Source organism: Alligator mississippiensis, chromosome 8 (assembly GCF_030867095.1).
Source record: "Alligator mississippiensis isolate rAllMis1 chromosome 8, rAllMis1, whole genome shotgun sequence".
Lineage (NCBI taxonomy): Eukaryota > Metazoa > Chordata > Crocodylia > Alligatoridae > Alligator > Alligator mississippiensis.
Window position 1 is genome coordinate 12,266,328 of NC_081831.1, and position 24,513 is coordinate 12,290,840.

The following is a 24,513-nucleotide window of genomic DNA, read 5'->3' on the forward strand; positions in this document are numbered from 1 at the left end:
ATTCTTAGCTCTCTCAGTGGAGCTACAAACAAGTCGGACTGTTGCATGCAATAGGTATCCAGCCCAGAGAAGCCCTACGAGACTCCATTAGGTTTTCAAGTGTTTGCAGATCTCAAGACAGGTAGGCACTAGAGGAGCAGATTGTTATAAAGATCATTTTCCAGAAGAGGAGGTTGGTTTCCCCCCTCATCCTAGAAGCTGACTATTCTGCCCTACAATAAACCCCACAGTCCTTCTCAGCTTGCGCCAACCACCTTGCATGTTTGTACAGTATGTTTGGTGGATGGGCAAAAATAAGCTCGTTACACATGTGGTTTGGGGCCGAGCCAAGGTAGGCCTGGCCGGGCGAAGTTGACATGCTGCATGCTTTATAATGTAATATAGCAAATTTTGAAATAATTTTATAGCACCCTCCTCCCTCTTACCTTTAGTCCCACAAGTGTCTTGTGCCTCCTTTATAATGTGTCTCTTCCATCAGCTCTTTCTTATCATGTATTGCTTTTCTTCTCCTTCCAGCTGTTCCCCCATTATAGTCACTCCCCCAGCTGCCCTCACAATGTCACTCCAAGTGATCACATCACGGTCAACAGCACTGTCTCCCTTCTAGCACCACTACTCATGCCCGACGTTCCCTCCAAGATCCCCACTCATTCACTCCAGTAAACAGGCCCTGAATAACTCCCCCCCACACCACCTCCCGATCCCCAATTTATATATCAACACTCAGCCAAAGCAATGACACGCACAAGCCAGATGCTTCAGCTATACCTTTCCCCACCCTACCACAAATTTTGCAGAACAAGGTTGGGCCTAGAGTAGCAAGCAAGGCCAAGGGTGGAACATCCACTGGCATTCACCGGGAAAGGACATTGAGATCTCCCAGCCTGATAGCAGCCAGGAGTCAGCTTAGCCTGCCCATGTAATATTTGTTCTGGTAATTCAGTAGACAGATCATATGATGTCAAGGTTCATTTCCTTCCTGAGCAGTGTCACTTCTGCGTTAGGCTTTGGGACATGGATCCAAACACAGATCTGCAGCTGACGCAGACAGAAGGGCACCTTTTTTTTTGGCAGAGCACAAGGTGATCACCACTTGCTGCAGGAAGAAAGTGGAGTGCATGGGGGTGTTATAACTGAGACAGCGGTGGGCTCAGCTGCCTGTTTCATGGTGTCTCCGATCCATTTGCTGTCTAGCACAATCCCGCATCTTGAGAAGTTCATATCAAAATCCCTCTGCAACCTCAGCAGACGGGCAGATGGGCAGCTAAGTTAAGGGGCAGAACCAAGGAGAAGGGCATGCGGGTCCTCACGGACTTGCTCAGACACGAGGGGGACTCCTGGGGTAGGAGACCGCTTGGATCTGGGGGAGGGATCATGCGATCACCCCAGCTCAGGATCTCCTTCCGCCTCCATCCTGACCATCTCGACTCGCAGCTCCTGGCACTAGGAGAGCGGAGTCTGCCAGGTGGCTCCAAGAAACGCAACATGCTGGATCCCATCCCCAGCAGATCCCCCCGCCCAAGCTGCCACTAGATCCCCGACAGATCCCCGCCCCTCTACACCCTGCATCTCGGGGCGGATCAGCATCCCCCTGCGGACCCCGCTCACGTCTCCTCTCCAGCCCCATGGATCCCCCCCACCCCCTCCAATCAGACTCATCCCCGGGTGGATCCCCCCCCCCGTTGAGAAGGCGGATCTTGGGCGGATGCAATCGCCTCCCGGCGGATCCCGGGGGATCCACCCGCTGGCGCCCGGCGCGGACCTCGGCTCCCCCCCGCGCTGTCTCCTCCTCCCGCCGGAGCGAAGGCGGCCCCGCAGGAAGAGCAGCGGGGAGGAAGGCGCCGCGGGGGCTCCGGAGTCGCTCCGCATGGAGGTGCCCGTGTGAACAGGTAACGCGGCGCGGGAGCCGCTCCGGGCCGGGGGCGCAGCGCCGAGCACCGCCGGCGGCCGGCCGGGCTGGGCTCGCCCGCCACTCGGCACCGCTCCGGGCACGGCTGGCGGCGGCCCCACCTATCGCAGGGCGCGGAAGTGAGGCGAGAGCATGGGGCTCGTTTGTTTGGGGGGTGTCCGTATTTCCAACCAAACCAGTTCCAGATCCGAGAGTCAGTCCAGAACCAGAGTCAGGCCGGGAAACATCCTTCACCCCCAGCTGGGGCTTCAGATGTTCCCAAATCCTTTGGCGGGCATCCTAGTGCAGGCCCAAGCCCAGAGGCTTGGGGTTCAGATGCCCCCCGAGTTTTGCTCGCCCTTACCACAAGGCTCCAGGAGCAAGCTAGGGTCTAGTTTGATTTGCATTAAGTCTTTTCCTCCTCTGGCCTCATCACGCAGGGGCAGAGGGGCCCCCCTATGCCAGGCAGTTGGCAAGAAGCAGTGTGAGTCCCCTTTCTGCCCTCAGAGCAGGGTGGGAGAGCAGCCACCGGGTTTCAGGCAGGCCACAAAGGGTCTCTCACCCTTGCCCCCTTGTTCCTTGATGGGACAATTGCTTTCCCTTCTAAGTGTCTCAGGTGCCAGGGAGGAAGGACAGTCAGCTGCAAGGCTCTCCAGAGGACATGACTCACGGTCCCCCACCAGTCAGTCACCACTAGCTCCAGCCAGTTCCACCTTTTCCAGAGCGTCGGAGTTTCCAAAACAGGAAGAAACAAGGGACTGCACAATAGGGCTCTCCAGTCCGTCCTCCACCGGACCCCACTCTTCTATTCAGAACCAGGCTTCACATCTCCCAGGGGCAGCCATCCCGCAGCAAAGGGGGGACTTAGGTAGCCAGCAAATTATCTGAGCGTCCTACCTGCAGCCGGGCTCCCCCTCTCACGGCAGCAATCCACTCTTCTTGGTCAGCACCTCAGTAGGTCTAGCAGGGTGGGGTTGATGCAGCTCACACAGGCCCCCATGAATCCCCACCTCCTGGCCAGAGGAGAATTGAGTTTCATGCCCAGTCAAATGCCTGGGCAAGTGATTAACAATTAACATCAATAGTTTACCAGGACAAAGGCAGCTATATGGAATTCACTCCATTTTACAGATGGGGAAACTGAGGCAGAGAGAGAGACCACACAGTTAGAAGGGTCTAGGATCCTGATGCCCCATCTTGAGCAACAGTTATTAGGTCCTGCTTCCTCCAACCTATGAAAAAAATCAAGTGGCAGTGGCTCATTTGTGATCCTGTTGATGTCTGTGGCAAAACTCGCATAGACGTTCATGGGAGCAGAGTCAGGCCCTAGCACATAACGAGCAATAGTTTAATCAGCTGGTTAATAATGAAATGCATGAGCACATTAGTGCTGCATCCTGCTTAACTAGTCTCGCCAGCTGGGGTACCACGAGGACCTTGGTACACGTTTGTATGTCTGTTTACTAAGAAATAGATCCCTTGTAGACGTCACTTATTTGCTCGTCTTTCAGGTCTTTATTCAAAGTTCTTTCTGCAACCACAATATTCCTGAGAAGAGTCCACAAACTTTTAAAATGATTTATGCAAGTTGTTTGCTAGTCCTTGGAGGGTGCAGGAATTGGCAACAGGAAAATATAGCAACACTGCATCAGGGAATGGAACGTGCTGCATCAGGGAAGATGAGCCGTATGTCTGTGGCTCCCTTCCAGTCTTTTGCTTGTTATAAAGAAAGCAAGTAGTTGCATGTTGAACCCCACTCCCCCGGTTCTCGTGACAAACAACCCTTCAGTTGCGAACAGTGCATCTTGCAGCCTAGCTAACAGGGCAGGAAGTTTGAGAAATGGACTAGACAGATGAGAACACTTGCAAAGGGTTTTCCCCAGGTGCTTATGGGTGAGACTGGAGCATGGCAGTGACTGACAGCTGGGCTGATCCCATGGCTGCTTATCAAGAAAACAGTTTGTTGGGACAAGTATCTGAGAGACAAAAAATAATCACCAATATTGGCAAGAGATTGGCCAAAGACAGAACAACCTTGCTAGTGATCCTATCTCTGAACTACACTAGAAGGACAGTATATAGCAGCGAGTCTGACACAGGATACCATAGCACTCTGGGGTGCCTTAAGATCCTTTCAAAGCTACTGCAGGGTGCCACACAATATGAACACTGTAAGGTGTGAAAACATGATTCACAAGACAAATCCAGAGATTTCAAACAGGAAGCCATTGTGTTAAAACCCTGCTGAGCTCTTTGCAACAGAAGAATTGCTCCAGAATTTTTCAAAAAAACAAGTCAAAACCAAGAACTGACATTTTCCAAGGGAGGCCTCAAGTCTATCAAAGAGTGCCTCGAATCTGAAAAGGTTGAGGACCATTGGTGTATAGAAAAGGTCTCTGTTTTATAGGTACAGGCAGGATTTCAGCCCATTGTCTTTCATGAGCAGTAAGCTTTCACGCCAAGGAGGACTTTTAATGACACGCATGATGCATGAATAAACCCGGATTCTGCTCTTACTCTAAGCTGCTGACGTGACAAGAGCCTAGTATGGGGAACGAAGAGGCATAAAATGAGCCTTATCTGTGCGCAGGAAAACATCCCTCTGCCTATTAAAGGGGTTGCTTGCACTTCCCTTTATCAGCTATTAGATACTGGGCTAGCTGTGCCAGGATAACCATTCCTCTGATCCTAAAGTGTTTGTACTAGTAGCTGTCCCTGGCCCATTACCTGGAGGAGAATTCCAACAAGGCGTTGTACCACAGTAGATCCTTCCTGTTGCAGGTTGTATGAGGTACAGCCAGGTGAGCTGGCACTAACATTAACTTGTTCCCATTTATCTTGGTTCAGGCAGCAGGCCTGGCAATGCAAATGTGAGAGTCAGACACCCAAAGAGAAGAATCTGGCTTGCGATGAGGTGCCGTGGGTGGCAAAGGCGGTTAATAACTAAAGCAGGGGTGCATCTTAATGGGAGAATAAATGCGCATCAGTAGCAAGTGAATACATATGGGCAGCACCATGGGCTTGGCAGTTAGCTGGATGAAACAAGTAAAGTGCTGGGCTGCGCAATTAGGGGCAGAAACAAATTGGCCTGTAATTTTCCATGCTGCTGCCTGTGAGGCTCTTCGTGCTGAAGACAGTCCTGAGCCAGAAAGTTCAGAGCTGTTTGCTCACACTAAAGGGCCAGGCTATGAACTGAGCAGAAGCATTCGCAGAAAATGAAGCTGTACCGATCATCCCCTCCCCACAGCCTCCTCTGTTTATAGGCTTTCGAACCACAAGACATCAGGGTAAATACTTGCTGTTTTGCATAGGTGCTGTGCAGCTCTGTGTGGCCTCAGCTTTGATCAGGGCTTTTTTATTTGCTACATTAAATGCTTAGTCATAGGGGAATGAGCTTGCCTACATCACACATGCATGCTTATTTATCATCCTATTAGTTTACAGAGTGGATATTTCAGTGCCAGCTGGAGACTTGAAATTATCTCCTTGACACCACTGTGTTTTGGACTTTGAGATATGAAGTCTGATTGGATTATTTCAGGAATGAATTAATCAAATATTGCCCATAAAACTCTCCCTGAGAGACAGACTCTTAAGACATTGATTGGGCAGCCAACATCAGAGTTAGTAATAGCCACACCGTTGCTTTCCACAGCTAAAAATATGTCACCTAAAAAAACCTCAAACAAAAGCCAAGCCAGATCAGCATACATTGCAAGAGGGCCGTGTGGTCCAGCCCCAGAGTCAGGAGACTTTTATACTTTATTCCTTTGCCCATGGCTCACTGCATGACCCTGGGATAAACAATTTAAATTCTGTCAAACTTGGTTTCCCCATCTGTAGCACAGGGATTATAACAGTGACCCTCCTTTGAGCAGTGCCTGGGGATTCACAGGTATAAAGGGCTGTTGTGCAGGCTGGTTGGGATTCCCTTGTGCCATGAATGTCACAAAGATCAAAGTCTGGCCAGCTGCCACAGGAAAGTATTGGAGTGACCTGGGTGTGGGGAATCTCCCTATTAGGGTTGCCAACCCTCCCAGATTGCCGATTTGGGGAGACTCCCAGCCATCCATCTCCTGGTGACTACTGAAAGCAATCCGGGAGATTTTTTGTTTCCCCCAACATGATGATTAATTTAATTTTCTTAAAATATCCTATTAAACTCTCCCGAAATAGCGTCAATCAGAGTTGGCAATCCTACTCCCTACTGTTTCATTCTACTGGCCCCCAAGAGATGGACCCTGGGAGCTAACCCAGGTTTGCCTTTAAGGCTTAAACAGGAAAGTGAGAAGAACAGGGAGGTGCCTAAAATAGCTGGCAAAGAGGATTTGCATAAAGCTTCCTAGTATAGCTAGCTTGCCCTACTCAGTAGAGCTCTGTATGTTTTCTATTACTTTTGGCGTTTGCATAATTTTGGTTCCCTCCTCCGCAAGAGGATTCTGTGACCTTAGCTCCAACCCGGTAAGGGGACTCTGACTGCCGAGGGTAGAAGGGAAAACAAGCGATGGGAGGGAGCCGGCAAGGGCAATTCATACCTCACAGAGGTGGAGCCACTTCTGTACCTGGCCACGTGCAGAGCCTTGCGAAATAAAAGGGGAAGGCAGCACTTTCCCAAGTAGGCTGGTGCCGGGAGTCTGTAAAGAGAGGAAGTTGTTGTGAAACACGTAGAACAAACAGCCTTGGTTGTAGAAGGTAGCAGCTCTCCTGAGCCCAGAGTGAAGACAGCTCTGCTGTGAATAGCCCTGCATTCTACCAGGAGCTGTACAATAGCTGGGCTTTTTTCTTTGACAGGTCAGCTTGGCAGAAGGTAAAAGCAGACATGTCCGGAGGGGGAGCAGTGCATGGGACTTCCAAGGCACAGGACCGAGGATGGGCCTGGATGGTTCTGCTGGCCACTGTGCTGGTTCAGGGGCTAACACTGGGCTTCCCCTCTTGCGTCGGGGTCTTTTTCACTGACCTGCAGCATGAGTTCCAAGCCACCAACAGCGAGACATCGTGGTTCCCATCCATCATGACAGCATTGTTACATGCAGGAGGTAAGTAAGATACCAAGCAGCTACTTTCACCTTCTCCTGTTGAAGGCACTGGGCAGGGGGTCATTAACTAATGAGCAGGTATTACAGTAGCTCCAGGCTGGGAACCAAATGTCACAGGGGCCTGGAAAGGGGATACAGCCCAGGCACGAATCTGGATTCAGGCTGCTTGTGACCAAAAGCTTTTCCTTTGGTAGCACCCATGAAATGAGCCCAGGGTGTCTCTGACCGGGTCCACCACTACAATCAGCCTTTGGTGGCAGTTGCAAAGGTTGATTGGGACATGGAGACTGAACTCCTTTCTCAACTGTCTAGATTGTGCTGGAGGCACATTGGCAGGGAGAGAAAGGCTTAAGATGCTGACTCCCTTTCTCACCTGTCTTCTCCAGAACAGCCAAAATACACTGCCTTTTGCACAACAGTTCCTTGGCTAGTGCATCTGATACTTCTACCCTCAGACTGCCCCTTCCCTCTCTGTGCCCATTTAGAGCATGTCTCTCTGCCCGTACCACACCACACTCTGCCTTCCATGGTGTACAAGATACTACGAGGCTTTTGCTGTCTCCAGAGAGATCCCCAAATACAAATCAACTGGATTAAAAGCAGCTGACAAGCAGCTGTCAGTTAAATAAGGACAGAAGTCAATGTAGCTCAGTGCCCAGAGATGGAGAAGACCGTGTTCAGAGAAGTACTTCCCACCTACACAGTATCCCTGGCCAGTGTGGACAGGGAATTTGTTTCTCAGGACACTACTAGCCAAGCTGTGCTATGCAATGCGGGCCAGATTTATCTCTGCTGGGAACAGGAGGTGGAAGGAGAATTGCTTTCTGAGGATGGAGGAATGATTTGCCTGTGAGAGGAGAAATGGGGTCCTCTCTAAGTGATGACTGCTTTAGTTTCTGCTGTTCCATCACACCTCAACAGTAGAGCAGGTGGGATGTGCTTACTGGAGGTGCCTTCACAACTAATACCATCCCGTCTGAGGTTGCCCTTGTGGCCTGTGGGGACTCCCGGTAGAACAGAGGTTGTGACCATCTTATGCCAACACCACCTGGCACACTTTCCATTGCTGGGCATCCAGTGCCTTCATATGTGCCAGGGGAAGCTGGAAGGCACCAGAGATGAATCCAACTTTATTTTAAGAATATGAGTGCTAGCTGGTACTTGACACTGTGGAGCTAGCGCTCTCCATTCTTTAGCCAACTGGCCTGTTGTGATAGTTAAACCATTTAGACATTTAGTGGCTCCTTGGGCTCTACATGCCCCTTGGACCAAGCCATCTGCTTCTCTGCTTCAACAGAGCTCCCAGCCCAGCAGTTTCCTGGGTCCCTGAACTCTGTTCTTCCAGCTGTGGCACTGACTTCACCTTGGCACTACCACCAAGTGCCAGAGCATCCTTTCTGTGGTTCTTACCGGAAAGAGGTGCAATGCTGTGGGCACCTGCCCCTCCAAAACAGTCATCAGGTGGGTGTCTCTGCTGCAGAGATGACTCAGTCTACAACACTTGCTAGTCAGTGACTTTTGGAACTCCTGATTCCAGAATTAATTGCCTTCTTAGGGACACTAAAACCCACATTCCCCACCTGTGCCAGGAGCATAAGAATCAGCACATGATCCCTGGATCAGAGGGAGAGTCTGGTGCCACAGTCAAAAGGGAGCTATGAAAGATTAATAAGGTAGAGTCTCAAGAGGGCACTTTACATGATCGGAGAATTCAGTGGTCACTAACTAATTAATCATCAGGGCCCCTGTGGGAGATAGAGGAAGAAGTACCAGGAGCTGCTTTTCACCAGTGGGGAAACTGAGACATTAAGGAACTAAGCGACTTGCCTGGTGTCAGTAACAAAGCAGAATTTAGAACACACATGCTACTCCCCTTGCACACCCAGGCCCAGTCTCTTCTCTTTCTCAGGAGCAGGGTGCTATATATTAGGGAGCCTTCATAGACATTAAGGCCCAGAGGCAAGGGATTTAGGTACCTAATACTCTTAAAGTCAATGGGAATTAGACACCTGGATCAGGTTTTTTGTTCTCTCACCTTTAAATCCCTCCCAGAGACTCACTTTTAACAGGATATACACAGGAAAGAAGGGAACCATGACAATGATTATTGTTTTGTTGGTTTTGCATATATATATAATTGCACTTTAAACCCTTCTCATTGTGCTGCTCACAGGCCTTCACCAAGTGACAACCTTATCTTATCACTGTGACTTCTCCCTGCCTTCTTCCAACCCCAGTCCATTTGTTCTTTTCACAGATAAAAAGATCATGTCTTTTTATCTGTGCCATGACGTACTGAGCAGACTTTTATCCATCATAATACAATGAAGAGTAGTACACTACCCTATTAATACACACATATGGAACACAGTATGTACACACACTATGTCATTAGTGACAGACATGCATGCATGGATCTATATGTACCTGTGTGAGCACACTCAATGCATTACATAGATAAACTGAAACTACTGGTATATAAGCCTTGCAAATGCTCCCACATGTCATTCTTCCCTCACAAGCTTCTGGTTGCACCTTGCTAGCAACAAGAGCAAAGCTTAAGTATTTATGATCTCTTTGGTATTCCAAGGGCACATGGAACTTTATTCAGCATTTAACTGTTTTATGTAGTTGAAGAGTATCCTACAACAACACACAGAATTGCCCTCAGGTGTTTAGTACCACAGGAAAACAGAAAAGCACAGAGAAGCTTTGAAAAGTTCAGATCCCCAAAAGGGACTCATTTAGTTATATTCATGGCAAGGATACAAGAGCAAAACATAACTGCTTAATGTTATCTTTGGGTGCAACAGTGCTCCAGAAGAGTATGGAGTGGAGAGATGGACCTGTAAGAAGAGGTTATAAGAATAGGCAAGGGTAGGGAGATTGACCTGTAAAAGAAGGCTATAAGAATTTCCTACAGTCACGTACTTTTTCGTATAAGCTCCATGGGCGTCAAACCCTGGGTACGCTCAGCTCCTTCTGCATTGGTCTTGGCTAAAAAAAAGAAAAAAAATGGTTATTACATAACTCAGCCAAGAGGAGGAAAAACAGTTAAGCTGAGTCATGGCTAAATGATTAAATAATGGGATGAAGCCGAGTAAGGGAATAATGTAGGCTGGGCATTGGGAAAAATTTCCCAACAATAAGCTAGCATAAGGATTGCTCAGTTCCCAGGAGAAAGCAGTGGCCCGAGTCAGGATAAACAAAGAGCTCGGGAAGGATCTGTAAGGCAGAGAGTGGAATGAGGGAGGGAGTCTCTTTCAGGGCTCTCAGTAGGATTTATCCATCACTCACTTCTAGACGCTGGGATTCAGCAGTAGTTAGAAAAGCCCTCTTTCCAACAGGGAAAGGATATCCCACCCTTCGGACTTCTCTTAGAAAAGCTTCTGCTGGGGGTCTGTGACATTAATGAATATGAGCAGCTCTGCTACTTCAGTAAAAAGGCTGGAAGGACTCCAGATAGCAGAGGGGGGTGGAGGTCTCCAGTGGCATCACACCATCAAGCAGTGCCAAACCTTTCCTTGGTGGAGCTCCCCTTGGTAGCTGCAGCCCACCAGAGCATCTCTGGGGAGTCCAGACATACCGGTGTTTGCCCCATCTCTGCAACCAGAGCACGCGGGTCAGAATAGGAGGCTTTGTGTGCCTTGTCTCTCCACCCCAGTGTCTGCCCAACTCCCAGGCGACAGCCAGAATCTAGTCCAGCCCTTCAAAAGCTCCCTTTGATTTCATATTTATGGGGATGGAAGAAGGAAAAATATCCAGCCAGCTCTAAAGCACCCATTTAAATGGGCTGTGCCTTGCAACACCCTCTCTGCATGTTCCCTGTGCTTGTTCTATAAAAAGGTCACAATATGAACTGGCACTAGGGGAAAGGGCCACAGTGTGCTGCCTGGGGCTGAACACCTGAATTGTTCCGTCAGCTCTGTATGCCCTAGCACCAGTGAAAGGTGACACTTCGAAGAAAAAGAAAACACTGAGTCATGCTCATGCCAAGGTTGCATGGGGAAACCCTCATTCACCAATGGTTATCTCCTGAATAGGCCAAGGTGGATGGCTGACAGCCAGGGGAGACCAAGGTTGCAGCAAGTCCAGAAATATAAGGCAGAAAAAAAAAATCACAGGTGGAACTATGCTGAATGTAGAGAGATCCCTATGAAAGCTCTGCAGAAATATTGAACCCAGCACCCAGACTCCACCACCCAGAGCGCGCTTCTCTCCACAGATTGAGGATCTGTGGATCCAAACTCGAATATTCCAAAATAAGCAGGAGATTCTGGATGCTTGACTCAAGATAGAGAGGCTGGAAGCCTCAATCCATCTCTAGTTAAGCACCCAGAACCAGTGCCTAACTTTTGAAAACTTGGTTCATGGTGTCCAATATGCTGTCCTCCAACCACAGGCACACACAGCACCTCCTGCTATCTGTAGAAAAGAGTTTATTTGGGCCCACTGTCTTGAGAGACTTTCTTAGGTCAGGCACACTGCTGTCCTGAGCCATCCAAGCAGGTAGCATCCAACAGCATTTAGATAGCTATATTATCACTCTCATTTTCCTAAAGGAAACAACCATTTCCTGACACTTCAGCACCATAGTTCAGGGTCAAGGGAAGAAGGCCATTAAACTGATCAGGAAGCCATAAAATGGAGAGGGAAAGAACAGCATGGCAGTTATTAAATTGACCATCAGAACAGTAGCAGAAGGACATGTGATGGGACAGGGCATAACCAGCCAATTCCAAGCCAGATATGTCTACTCTGCAAATTTATGTCTCAGTGTTCAAGCTGCCAAAATGCGGAGCAACACATTCTTGCTCACGGATTCTGGCACAAAGCAGTAGACGTGGCTGACCTGCGAAGCAAAACCCATACAAAATTCAGGGCAAAAAGAACCAGGCTTAAATTATTTTGTTTTTCTCCCTCCCTTGTTATGACACTTAACTCAAGGAAGTAAAGCATAGGGGCGGGGAAGGAAGGGGAAGAGGAAGGGGAAGGAAATCAAGCTGTGACCATTTCCAGCAAATGGAGGAAACAAATTGAAGAGGGAACCAATGGAAAAGTTCCACTTTCTAGACAGACCTTGTCATCATCAGTGATTTTGCAGAGGTTACTTGTGCAAAAAGAGAGCTGAGTGAAGTTAGTGCTTCCCTCATAATCGGTTCTTGGGACCTGTTGCTCATGGCTAGTTGTTCCCCATTTAGCAGACTGGCAAATGCACTTTCAGTATTTATTGCACAGGGCAGGAGTTCCCAGGTGGCACGCAGCACATTCAGATTGCATCAGTAACAGAAAGTCTCTCTCAGGAACCATCAGCTGGATGAAAGCAGGAGGACAGCTGGTGTAGCATGGGCTCATCACTACTGTACTTCGCATCTTCCATGGCTCCTACTCCATTTCTGGTACCTATACAAGGCCACCTTCTGCAGAGTCTTCAGAAGGCTGGAGGACCATCCACACGACCTGACAAAACAGCTGTCCTGTTTTGAAACAATGTAGGATAAAATGGGAGAGAAGCAAATTGATGGTCCTCTCAGTCAAGGGTGGAGGGAGGGGGGTTACAGGAGGAAATTAGACAAATCTGAAGCCTGACAAATCTCAGAACAGGCTGCGAGATCTGCCTTTTTGATAGTCTTTTCACCATGACTGGCAGGATTTAAATATATGCTGGCTGAGGCTTTGAAATCTGTCAGTTCAGCTTTGGAAGTGGAATAGGGCTTCTAAGACATCAACAAAGCCTCCAGCAGCATATATAACTCTCAGCAGAGCTCTCTAGAAACTGGTAAAGGCAAGGAGCAAAGTATTCCACAAATTTCATAACAAAGTACACCTGAACAGACAGATCCAAGTTTACCAGCACACCGAGTCTCTCTAACACCAATGGCACTGAGGAAGTTTCTAAGACAGTGGTTCTCAACCGGGGTGCTGTGACATCCTGGGGTGCCTTGAATTCCTTTTAAGCGTGCCACAGCATGCCATGCAATGCTAGCACTGTTAGGTTTGCAAATATGATTCACAAGATAAATCCAGAGATATCAAATAGGAATCTGCAGTGTCAACAACATTCTGACCTGTTAGGGGTTTTTTGAGTTCTTTGCAACAAGACTTGCTCTAGTATTTTTTTGCTGTCAAAAAACAAACTAAAAACTAAGAGCTAGCATTTTCCCAGGGGGGGGCCTTGAGTCTAACAAGGGCTAATTTGGGTCTACAAAGGGCTAATTTGGGTCTGTTCTAAGAGTTCAGTAAATAAGACAAGCATGAGGAGGCTCACTTGAGAGATCCCATGTTGTCCCTGATCTTGGAAGCTCAGCCTGAGCAGATTCCTTCTTCCAAGATGTTGAGTCAAGCAGAACTCTCTCTGCACTGCATTTTGTCCTCATGTAGCTGTAGGGCTGGAGCCAGTCCATTCACTTCATCAGAATCATCCAGCTTTGCCCCTGTGTAGATGAGAACAGCATTAGACCCTCAGATTTTACTAATGTTGTCAACTCTTGTAAGTTTATGACCAAAGAAACCCCCCCCCCAAAAAAACTCACCTTACTTTAAGTACATGAGAGCTGAGATTTCAGGGTGGGGCTTTAAGAAAACTGAATCTCAGCTTTCTTCTTCTTTGTTTTTTTTTTTTAAGTTTTTTAAGCCCTGAGGGTTTTAGGGAACAGCTCGAGAACATGAAGCATGCCCAGAAAGCTCAAAAGCTACAAAACATTTTAAAAAGAACCAAATATGTATTCTTTAGAGAGGAGTCTCATGGCTTTGTTTTAGCTTCTGGGGCTTGCAGCACTGCTCCAGCAGCCTGTAGTTCCTTCTGTGGGAGGGAAAATCATTCTGGCCACCACTTTGCTGAACCTATCAATTACTTTTTCAAAAGCTCTAAACAGGTGAAATCTCTCATGCAGATCAAAATACAAGGCAGCTGCAGCCTTCATATTAATCAAATTCAGCTGCTTGCTTAACTAGTATGGATTTTGTTTCAACCAGCACATTGTTTTTAGGATAAAAAATTTGCTGCCGGTTGTTTTCCCACTCTGATCAGTTGCGGATGTCCATGAGCATTTCGCAGTGGCTTATGCAATGCTAAATTTAAAAAAACCCTCAACCTCCTCTTCAGAAAAGGGAAACTTTTATTTCTGTCCCCCTCCCAATGGACTCAAGGCCTTTGAAACCGAAGAGCCTGTTCCTCCCTCAGCATTTCAGGGCTGTCCTGCCCCAAAGAGAAGTGCCCTATAATTAGCAATATCAACATATAAGCAGTTTGCTAGCAGCCTGTGGGCTATAGCCTGGCAGCATAAATTTTCATAAATAACTAAACAGAGATGCACACGCCCATACACGCTTGGACATTGTTTTGCTGGATGGTATTTGCCAGCAGAACCCACCAGCAGTGCAAACAGCAAACCCCAATATCCCATTTGAGAGTAACGGCAAATTTGGCCTCTGAGACAGGTGAAGCATTAGTTGCTGTGGGCTGCACTGCTGATGCGTAGGCTAGGTACAGGAGTGCTGAGTTCAGTCATTAGCTTGGAAGACCTCCTTCTCTGGCAAGCAGCTATTCTAAACTTGTCAAATGCACGGGGATTGGCAGGCATAAAGAGCTGTAACTTGGCATTAACTTGGCATTGTTATTAGATTCCAAGGCAGGTGAAGGGGTGGGCAGCTGGACAACTGCACACATCACAGGTTGGATACTGGGGACTGCAGAGGTTCGATTTTGTTTTAACATGGAGCAGAACGAGCCCATCGGTCTTTTTCTAAATCACCCTCTTCAAGGGCACTTGTCATCTTTCTCCTATTCTTGCCTTGCTTTGGGCTGGGTCTGTCCTCCTTTCAAAGGGCTCTCATCCCCATGGGAATATTGTCAGTCCCGGTGCTCCTGACACTTGAGGTGCTCTGTTGCTTTACTGGGAAAGGCTGAGACCTCAGAACGCTTTTCCATCTTTCCATCTCCAAGTTGAGTCTTGGAGTCAGAGAGTGCTGACTCACCCTTAACGATAGCAGTGGAGATTCAGGGCTATGGCATCACCTACTTGAAGAGGAGAAACTCAAAGGAGGTGGTCAAGTTTAGGCTCTATCAGCAAAGCACAGATGGGGGCATGCCCCCAAGCATGAGCTCTGGAGCTGACTCTGAATGAGGGAGGGAGGGAGGAAAAGGGGCTATTTCTGAAGATGGGAATCCAAGATCTGGATGGGAAGAATCATTAGATTCAGCCTAGGAATCCTCTGACCAGTTGCTATAATCTTTGAATTGGATCTAAACCCAAGGGGGCAAAATTTGGACCCGACTTCAGACTCTTCCTGTATTTAAGCTTTGGCAAGGCCCCGATCAGCACTTCTCCCACATTAATGAACTAACCCATGCCAAGCCCCTGAGAGCCGGAATTATCCCTGTCCCTCTTTCCCTCTGAGGAAACTGGGGTACCAAGCAGGCATGTGACTTGCCAGAGTCACAGAAGAATTCTGCATCAGAGCTGGAATAAACACCTCCTTCTTCTTTATCCCAGTCCAGCACCTGCTGTGGTGGTCTGAGTTGATCTCCAGGTTTATAGCCAGGCACAACATTTTCCTGCACTCCCTGAAGGTTGAGCTGGCTCTTCCAAGGCAGCACCTCCCAGCTTCGACTGATAGGACCCCTCAGCCAAAATCAGCATGGGAGTTGGTAGGAAGTTCCCAGGGGCTGGGCCTTATTTGCAAAAGGGCTGTTTTTAGCTGGCTGGATTTTCTCTTTATTTCTCTTCGATCTGTTTTTTCTCTTTGTTTTTTCTCTCAACTGCTTCTTTCCACCATTGTCTCCCCTTCTTACCTTCTTTGTTCATACCAGGACTTTTGGAGCATCACTGTGTTGGAGCCCTGCAGCACTCTTGACTTCGAGGGTGAACCCATCACCCAACTGGAGAGCACTTGAGAGATGCTGGCAAGAATTTAATGCGGGGCACTTACACTCACCGCACAGTGCACGTGTTTCTGCTGTATCCTCCTTCCTAGAGACATGTCACTGGAGTGAGAGCTCTGCACCGAATGTGTTCCCCAGGACCACAGAAATCCAGGTCATGTTCTTCTCTTGAAGAACATGCCCAGAATTTGTACGTCATCGGCTTAGAGTTCCCTTCGTGATTGCTCCTCTGTCTTCATGCAGAGCTCCCAGAATCCTCTGCAGGAAAGCATGGCAATCCATTTGTTATACTTGTCCTACCTAAAAGCCAGTAGATAATCAGATCTAGGGAGCCTTTGTCTTGACTAACACAAATTGAGCAAGAGCATGGGAGAGTCAGGAGTGCTGGTTTCTATTCCTTGTTCCTCCGCCAAATTGCTGTGGGAACTGGGAGGATCATAAGGGAATTCTCAAGCGAGTCACACTGCATGCCAGGAATGACCAAGGAATCCAGGTCTCTACAGGCTCTGGGGGCTGAAACCCAATGCAGAATCGTTTTTCCATCTTGAATTTATCTCTGGACTCTTGTTCACTTGCTTTTCAGGCCCTCTCTGCAGTGTCCTGGTCGAGCGATTTGGCTGCAGGCTCACGGTGATGCTGGGAGGTCTGCTCAGTGGAGTGGGCATGGTGACCAGCTCTTTCTCTAAGTCCATCAGCCAGCTCTACATAACAGCCGGCTTTATCACGGGTGAGTGCTAAGTTAGGACATGAGGCCTCAGTTACTGCCCTTGTTGGGATTTGGGTGTTGAAAGTATTGGGGAGCGGTGTAGAAGGAGCAGAGCCCAGGCTGAATGTTTGGGTCTTTCCCTCATCCAGCAAACACGACTGATCACAATATGCACAAATTGGTAGGATTAACGGGCTGAATAGCCAGCAGCCTCTTGCACTTGCTTATGGCACGTACTATTCAGCTAGGCTTGCTGGAAACTGCTTCTTCCACAGTTCCCCACAAGGATACACGTCTCTACAGGGGAGAGATGATGAACAAAGATACTACCATTTTTAGAAGCTGGGTGGTTTTCTGGTTTTGAGGAGGGGGAAGGTCATATAAGGGGGATGATTTTTCTGACCTTAATTTCTCCAAAGCTGCAATGTGGTGCACTGGGAAAACATCCATGTGGGTCCTATGTGTTCATAGCTCACCCCTCCCTATTCAGAGAAGTCAGAACACACCCTTTTTCTACCAAAATGTGGTGGTTTTGATCAAAATGATATTGAAACTCCCCCCACCACCCCCCAGTGATTCTCAACCACTTGTGGGGGGGTATCATGGGGGTGCCTGATGTGTGAGGGGATAAGCTCAGGGTCAGGCTTGTCCCTGCCTGACTGCTGTCCTGCCCCCCTTATCCAGCCCCTCTGCAAGGAGGCAAGCACTGTACTAAATACATTAGTTTCTGAAATGGAGTGCCACTTAATCCTCAAAAGTTACGGAGAGCTCTCAAGTCTAAAAAGGTTGAGAACCACTGCCCTGAATATTTCTGTTATGTGTCCATTAAGGGACTCTCCCTCTTTTTGTAGCACAGTCATGAATTTCTGTGGTCAGGTCACCCTGGGACTCAGTCTCACTGGATCTTTGCGAGCAAAGCAGGGAGATATAGGTAGATGTACTAGTCTGAAGTCAAGTACAAGGTGCAGTAGATTTGTGCCTTATAGACTAACTAAACTAGGTATCTATATAATACAAGCTTTCGTAGGCTGTAGCTCACTTTATCAGCTGCTGAAGCAAAAGCAGGGTCAAAGCTGATGATCACCGCAACAGCACAGGAAACCCATCAGCAGGAAATATCATTCCATTCTCTAAGTTGGTAAAATGAATTAAAGAAGGCAAATCTCTATCATGGGGGTAATTAATTATCCTGGTACCATTTTGTCAAGATCAGGGGTTTTGGGACAAATTTCAACTTGGATAAGAGCATCCAGCTCACCTAAAATTGCCTGAAGCTCCATGTAAGATACTGCTTTTTATATCATGTGTTGTGCTGTGCTGAGCTACTAAAAACTGTTCACTTGTGCACACTGTTACAGAGTGGTGGCTGAGGTAATTTGTGGGCACGGTTGAGGCTAATGATCCTTCAGGCAGAAAGGTGCTTTGGAAACCTAAAACGTTGCTATTGTTTTCTCTCTTTTTTTCAAGGCCTGGGATCATGTTTCAGCTTCCAAGCAGGAGTGACCGTGCTGGGATACTACTTTGTGCGCCGGCGGGCCCTGGCCAATGCTGTAGCATCTACTGGTGTTTCCATTGGCCTCACACTGTGGCCCTTGATTTCCCAGTACTTGCTGGACGAGATGGGCTGGAGAAACACTTTCCTCATCTTTGGGGGGGTGCAGTTGAACTGTTGCGTCTGTGGAGCCATCATGAGGCCAGTACAGCACAAATCTCCTAGCCCTAGACAAGTGCCAGAGGAGACAACAGAGGGGGCACAGCTATCCAATGGGGCTGGTCCTCACCCAGCAGAGCCCCCGCAGCAGGGCAGGTTTGCTACTTGCTGCCGGATACTACAAAAGTATCTGGCCTTTGACGTCTTCTACAAAAACAAGGGTTATCAGATTTATACCATTGGTGTGACCTGGATGGTGATGGGCTTTGTGCTGCCTCTGATCTACCTGGTTCCTTACGCCACCCAGAATGGGGTGGAGGAGCGCAAGGCTGCCCTCCTCATCTCCATCATTGGCTTCATCAACATTTTCATGCGCCCCATGGCTGGGCTACTTTCAGGACTCAACATCTTTGCTGGGAGGCGCATCTACCTGTTCAGCCTGGCCGTGCTGCTGAACGGCCTCAGCAACCTCATCTGCGTCATCTCAGCTGACTTCACCGTGCTCGTCCTCTACTGCCTCATCTACAGCGTGTCCATGAGTGGCATCGGAGCACTCGTGTTCCAGGTGCTGATGGACGTGGTGGAGATGGACAGGTTCTCAAGTGCCTTGGGGCTCTTCACCATCCTGGAGAGCATCACCATCCTCATTGGGCCACCACTTATAGGTGAGAAAAGTTCCCTGGCTGGAGAGAGGATTGATAGGGCCCTGAAGCCAAACCTTGGGAAGTATAAAGTGGAGGGAGAGTGGGAGGAATTATCTGATTTCCCCAGGGCCGTGGGGAGGGAACATCATTAACAGGAGCTTCATCTTCCCTGGTGTCTCTAAGAGGGGGGCTTGCAGCTGGATTCCTTTTAATCAGCGGAGGGCATGGAGAGGTAACCTGACTGGCAGACAGCTCCGATATCCAAGCAGGTGACAGGTTTTTGGATCTTCACTGGCTGGTAGACAGAGACTGAGAAATATTCACAGGACAGAATCTCTTACCACTTTGCTGACTGCACCATTCTCTACCTGTCCCTGGAGGCTTCTTAGCATGCAGTCCAGACACAGGACAGCCTGATCACAGAATCATAGAAAATGAGGGTTGGAAGAGACCTCAGGCAGTCATCTAGTCGAACCCCCTGCTCAAAGCAGGACCAGAAGTGTAGTAGGTTCTGTGCTGTGCAGGACACCTACAGTAGGAAGAGGAATGTGGTTGCTTAGGCGTTTGCAGCCACTTCTGTCTCTCCCTGTTGTTGGCCCCATGAATTAATACTATTTTCTCTGGGGGGGAGGAAAGGAAGCTAGGATAGCCATTTGCCCCATCCCTTCAGCCAGATGCAGTTCACCTTGAACCCCACTAGGTGTCCTGTTAATATCTCTGCTGTCCCTGCATGAAGTAGCATTGCAGTGCAACAGCAAGCAATGCAACAAGTAACTAAGAGACAGGAAACTGGCACTGAATGTGAATCTCAGGCTGAGGATCTGAGTCCCTGACACAGTAGGAGCTGAATGAGCACTAGTGAGGGTCTAGCAGGCTACCTCACACTGATCAAATGCTGCCCTGCTACTTCAGAGCCTTCTTAAGGTTCTTTTGTCACAGGGACTATGCTATAATGGCAAAACACATGCAGCTCCTGCTGCGTAACAGGGGCACAGTCTTCCAGGATAGGCTTGCTGAGACCAGGGCCATTCTAATGTAATGGCCACACTTCCTCCATACACTAACCTGCCAGGGAGTTCCAGAAGGAAAGTCATTCATGTGTGTCAAACACTTTGAAATCTTCTGATGGCAGGTGCTAGGGCAGAGCAAAGCATTGGCACTGTTACCAAATTCTGCAAAACCAGCAGGAATGCATTTCCTGTTGCTCCATTTACACTTGCACTCAAAGAGCTTGGTGTGGACACTCATTTTAAGAGAAAGGGCCATTAATTAACATTCAGTGTTTGGATAATGACTGTTCCTTCAGCTTCCCTCATGTATATGCACTGTAATGGGCAGAGAGGACACACTGTAATATGCCTGTTTCCAACTAAAACAAAGGTTAGTTATTCACACACATGAACTGTCCACATTTGAATGGGGCTCACCCTAGCTCACCTGTCTTAAAGGGTCTACATCTTTACAGTGCATTAAAAACATGGATTAGTCTTGTTACCTGCAAATCCTGCTCTCCCTGACTATACCTGTTCATGAAGGAGGGTTTCAGTTTAGAAGCAAAACAAGCAGATTTTCAGATTTTGTAGAATCAAAGAGAAGTAGGACTGGAAGGGACCTCTAGAAGTCATCCAGTCCATCTCCCAGCCTGAGGCAGGTTCATCCCTATCCAAACCATCCCATATAAACTGTAATCTAAGCTCTACATAAAATGACCGTCAACCCTGACGCAACACAGACCTAACACCTAAACCTGCAACAGGTAAAGCAAAACTACAGCAGTCAACATCCTGCTGTGAAATGTCAATATATGAAATGTCAATATATATTGACATTTCAAATATATGAAATGTCAATATATGCTGAAGAGGTCCCAAGGAGAGGGCCAGCCCCACCAAGGCCATGCTACAAAGGACCAACCCCTGCCTGCAGTCTGTACCAATCTGACCATGGAGAAAATTCCTTCCTGATCCCAAATATGGTGATCAAGCTGACCCTGAGTAGAAGGGCAAGACCCCCCCTAGCCAGGAACCTTTGGCTTTGGTTCCAACAGAAGCATTGGCACAGCCCAGTCAAAGTCCCTGGCCTTGGCTGTAGCCAACACCCAATGTCTCTGAGGAAGGCTTAAAAACACATGTAGCAGAATGAAAGGGGGCTGGGAGGGGCAACCATTAAAGCCCAGAAGCCTGGGAAATCTCTATAGTAGAACATAGACACAGCTACACCTGGATCGTCCCGGACCAGTGGCTGTCCAGCCTCTTCTTCAACCCCTCCAGTGATGGAGAGTCCACAGCTGCCCCAGGCATCTATCCCACTGCTTCACAGTTCTAGCAGTGAAGAAGTTTTCCCAGATATCCAATCTAAATTTACTTTCTTCAACTTCAAGCCATTGGTCTGCATCCTCCTCAATGCAGCAAGAGAGAGAAGGTGCTTTCCCTCTTTTTTATGGCAGCCCTTCAAGTATTTGAAGCTTGCTGGATTCTCAGATTGGGAATTAGCCTATTCCAATATCCAGTGACTACTAGCAATTTTTAAGGCCCCCTGCTGAGGAAACTAAATGAATAAATAAATTGCAGGAGGTTGAAGTTGTTTGGGAGTTTTCCCTCTTTACTGACTTGGCTTGTTATTGAGCAAACACTCATACAACTGCAGAAAAAGTCAGCCAAGTTATTAAAAAAAATAGCCCAGCATCTGTACTTGGGAGAAGTTAGCCCATGGATGAATGCTTTTAGGCTGTGACCTACTTCAGGCAGAGCTCACTATTGGGCTGTTTTCAGGGCAGTTTTTTTTTTTACCAAAGCAGCTAATTTAGGGTTTAAAAAAGACATATTGTCTGCATCAGCCCATGCTCCAACTTCTCCTTTAGGCATTTCTTCTTCCCTGCCTGGGGTCATAGTCTCTGCCTGGATAAGTTACCATTACTTCCCTGTCTTACTAGGCTTAGTAGTGTTGCTGTGAGCTGTTAAACAGCTGCTTTGTTCCACCCCAGTGGCAGCTCCATTTGATGGCGAGGTGACCTCACTGCTGTTTGTCAGACGATCTGGAGTCCTAGGCATTATAGAAGTGTAAGATGCTTTCTTTTACTGTCTGGCTAAGCCCCAGTTCTCTGTTTCAGGTCTCCTGGTGGACCTAACTGGCCAATTCAGTTACGTCTTCTATGCTTCCAGCTTCTTCATGGTGTCAGCTGCGCTATTCATGGGGCTCAGTTTCTGTGCTCTGGAGAAAAAGAATAAGCTGAAAGAGGCCCCAAAGGTGACTGGAGACAGTCCCTCCAAATACCAGTACACCGAAGTGCCAAGCAAGCCAGAGGCAGAGGGGCAGGCCCCTCCTGCTGTCATGTATATCACCAGCATCTGAACAAACTGGAACCCAAGGAATTCCAGGGCACGTGCACACAACTTAAGTGGAGGCAGGTAGGAAACAAGTGCCTGCTTTTCACAGTGACCCATCCTCCTCCTGCCGGGAGCTTCCACTTGCTGGGACTATGTATGTCAGCTTCCAGACAGAAGACCCAGAGGAAGGGACTGAACCCTAACACCCCTCGTCAGCCTGCAAGCCAAAGAACAGACAGCACTTTTTTTTTATGCCTGATGCGAATCACGAGGCAATGACAGAAGTCATTTGGTGACATCATGGGTAATTGAATCTAGTTAGCTTCAAGTCTATGACTTTTTTTTTTTTTAAAGGCTGATTTCTTTTTCAAGTACAGCTGTTTTTAAGACCAGAAAAGCTCTATTAGCACATCGGCCTCTGCACTACCACAGCTTCCTGACACCAGCGACATTTATCAGTCCTGGACGAGTTACACACTAAGTCACCTTGTCTGAACACATCCTCCTGGCAAGGACCAGAAGTGACACTTAACCACCTCCCACAGAGGGGCTGGGAGAAACACTTTCATTTCAGGGGAAGAGGCGCTTCTGCCATGTCCCCCATCTCTGAATGTGGAAGTTGTTATACGGGATGCAGAACTCAGGCACGTTTCTTCTGTCAATCACATCTAGGCCAAGTGGTTTTTCTTACGAGCTAATGACCAAACAATGAGCATTCTTGTATTTCAGGGGCATTTTCAGGGAAACAAAGGTTTCAAACCAAACCCCAGGGAAACAGGGCAGACTCAGAGTGCCTGCATTTTATAGCCAGTTACTTCTCAAGTGCTTTCCTCCACACCCTTGCCCAAAAGAGCTGTAGGACAGGATCTGACAGTTCATGGCCAACATAAACATATTAAGACACTAAAAGAAGGAGCAGCACTTAGAGATGGACATTTCCTTCTCTGGCCTTGTCCAGGACCAGTTCTTTGAAAAAAGTCCTGAACTTGCCAGACACAGGGCCAATTTCAGCACTGATGTAACACTCAGAAGGTCAGGGTCTTCTCTGGTATAAATGGACTTAAGTCAACCCTAGATGCTTGGAGTTAATGACACCTACTTTCTGATGAATAAACGAGTCCACACTGATGTAACCTAGTACTGAGGAGATAAAAAGAAGTGGAAAAAGAAGTATGTGGGGAGGAATTTCATTTAACCTCCACTTTATTCCAACCTCCAATTTGTAGCCTTTCCTGCTACACTGCTCTTCTGTTGTTGTAGCATGCATGTTACATCAGCTTTAGGCTCCATGGACCAAATTCAGAGGACAGGTAACCTGTGGGTGCGAGTTTCTTGCTGCTGAATGGGTGGGTCCACATGAGCACCAAGGAATCTAGAAGATCAGTCTGAAGTCATGCTGAAGCAAGCTTTGACTTAGCCATCTTAGCCACTTCTCTGGATTTGGCCTGGGATAGCAGCCACTGCACTGGCTCTTCCGTGCACTATAGTCCTGATGATGAACTTTGCTTTTATCCCACTTCAGTTCTGATTCAAGGGTAGCAGCCCTCTCAAAAAACACTGGAGCTGGAGATTAGCGCGAGAATCTCTCCACTTTCAAATGGTTTTAAGACTTGCTCTAGCAGTCCCCAGGATAAAAGGTGCTAAAGACTTCAATTCTAGTGACAAAACCAAAGCTGCTATTTGAGACCAATGCAATTATGGGGTCCCAGCCTGCCAAACCTAGAAACCAAGGAATTAAACCACTAGAAAGCTGACCCCCTGTGCTTTCTGAGACTATGAAGGTATCTGTAACTAACCCTGTTGGGTCATGATGTATTGCTTCCACTGTCAACAAGTGCCTATTTTAATAGTGGTCCAGGATCCCTAGAGCATAACATACTTTACACTTCTAGATCAAACATCTCCTCAAGTAAGGTTATTACCAGATTTACATGTAGCCCTTTGCTTCCTAGAAGTGATGGCATCTTATCTCTAGTCACATGTTTTCAGCAACTTCCATAAAGCTCAGATGGTCAATAACTGCAAAGCAATTACTTAGTGTCACTCAGCTGACTGTACACAACTACTGTTTCATACCAAGGAAATGTATGGATTTTCTTCCTCACTAGAACCAATCAATGAGAAAGGACCAAGTCTCAACCCTGTTCTAGCTTCAATAAATAAAGGAGCTAGACAACAGCGTGTGCTTCAAGCGATGTCTGTATTCAATATAATGTTTTACATTTCCGGTTGTTCCTTCCCAGCTGACCTTGTCCTCAGGAGGGAAAATCGCATGATCTCAAAGTCTCTCTGTCATGGCCAAAATGGACATGATACAGGCTTAGGCTGGAACCTATCAAAACTGCCCCGAGCCAGACAGGAAGGAGTCCCAGGAGGCA

The 24,513-nt window shown here is 47.8% G+C and overlaps 1 protein-coding gene and 1 long non-coding RNA gene across 4 annotated transcripts; one reads left to right on the forward strand and one right to left on the reverse strand.

Moving 5' to 3' along the window:
• The first annotated feature begins 1,570 nt into the window (after window positions 1-1,570).
• On the forward strand, window positions 1,571-24,313 carry SLC16A5 (solute carrier family 16 member 5). 2 transcript variants are annotated; one of them, XM_006269261.4, is made up of 5 exons: window positions 1,571-1,889; window positions 6,680-6,924; window positions 16,392-16,535; window positions 17,982-18,830; window positions 21,919-24,313. In XM_006269261.4, the coding sequence occupies exons 2-5, from the start codon at window positions 6,708-6,710 to the stop codon at window positions 22,158-22,160; spliced, it is 1,452 nt and encodes a 483-aa protein (XP_006269323.1). In that variant the 5' UTR covers window positions 1,571-1,889; window positions 6,680-6,707; the 3' UTR covers window positions 22,161-24,313. The 2 variants fall into 2 exon arrangements, with proteins under 2 accessions (XP_006269323.1, XP_014457441.1); XM_014601955.3 differs by lacking the exon at window positions 1,571-1,889 and adding an exon at window positions 6,449-6,580.
• On the reverse strand, window positions 8,649-14,312 carry LOC132252091 (uncharacterized). 2 transcript variants are annotated; one of them, XR_009463833.1, is made up of 5 exons: window positions 13,458-14,312; window positions 13,193-13,358; window positions 12,004-12,401; window positions 9,856-9,921; window positions 8,649-9,770 (listed from the first exon to the last, which is right to left on the reverse strand). It is a non-coding gene; the product is annotated as an uncharacterized LOC132252091 (long non-coding RNA). The 2 variants fall into 2 exon arrangements; XR_009463832.1 differs by having other exon boundaries at window positions 8,649-9,921; window positions 13,458-14,307.
• Window positions 24,314-24,513: the final 200 nt, after the last annotated feature.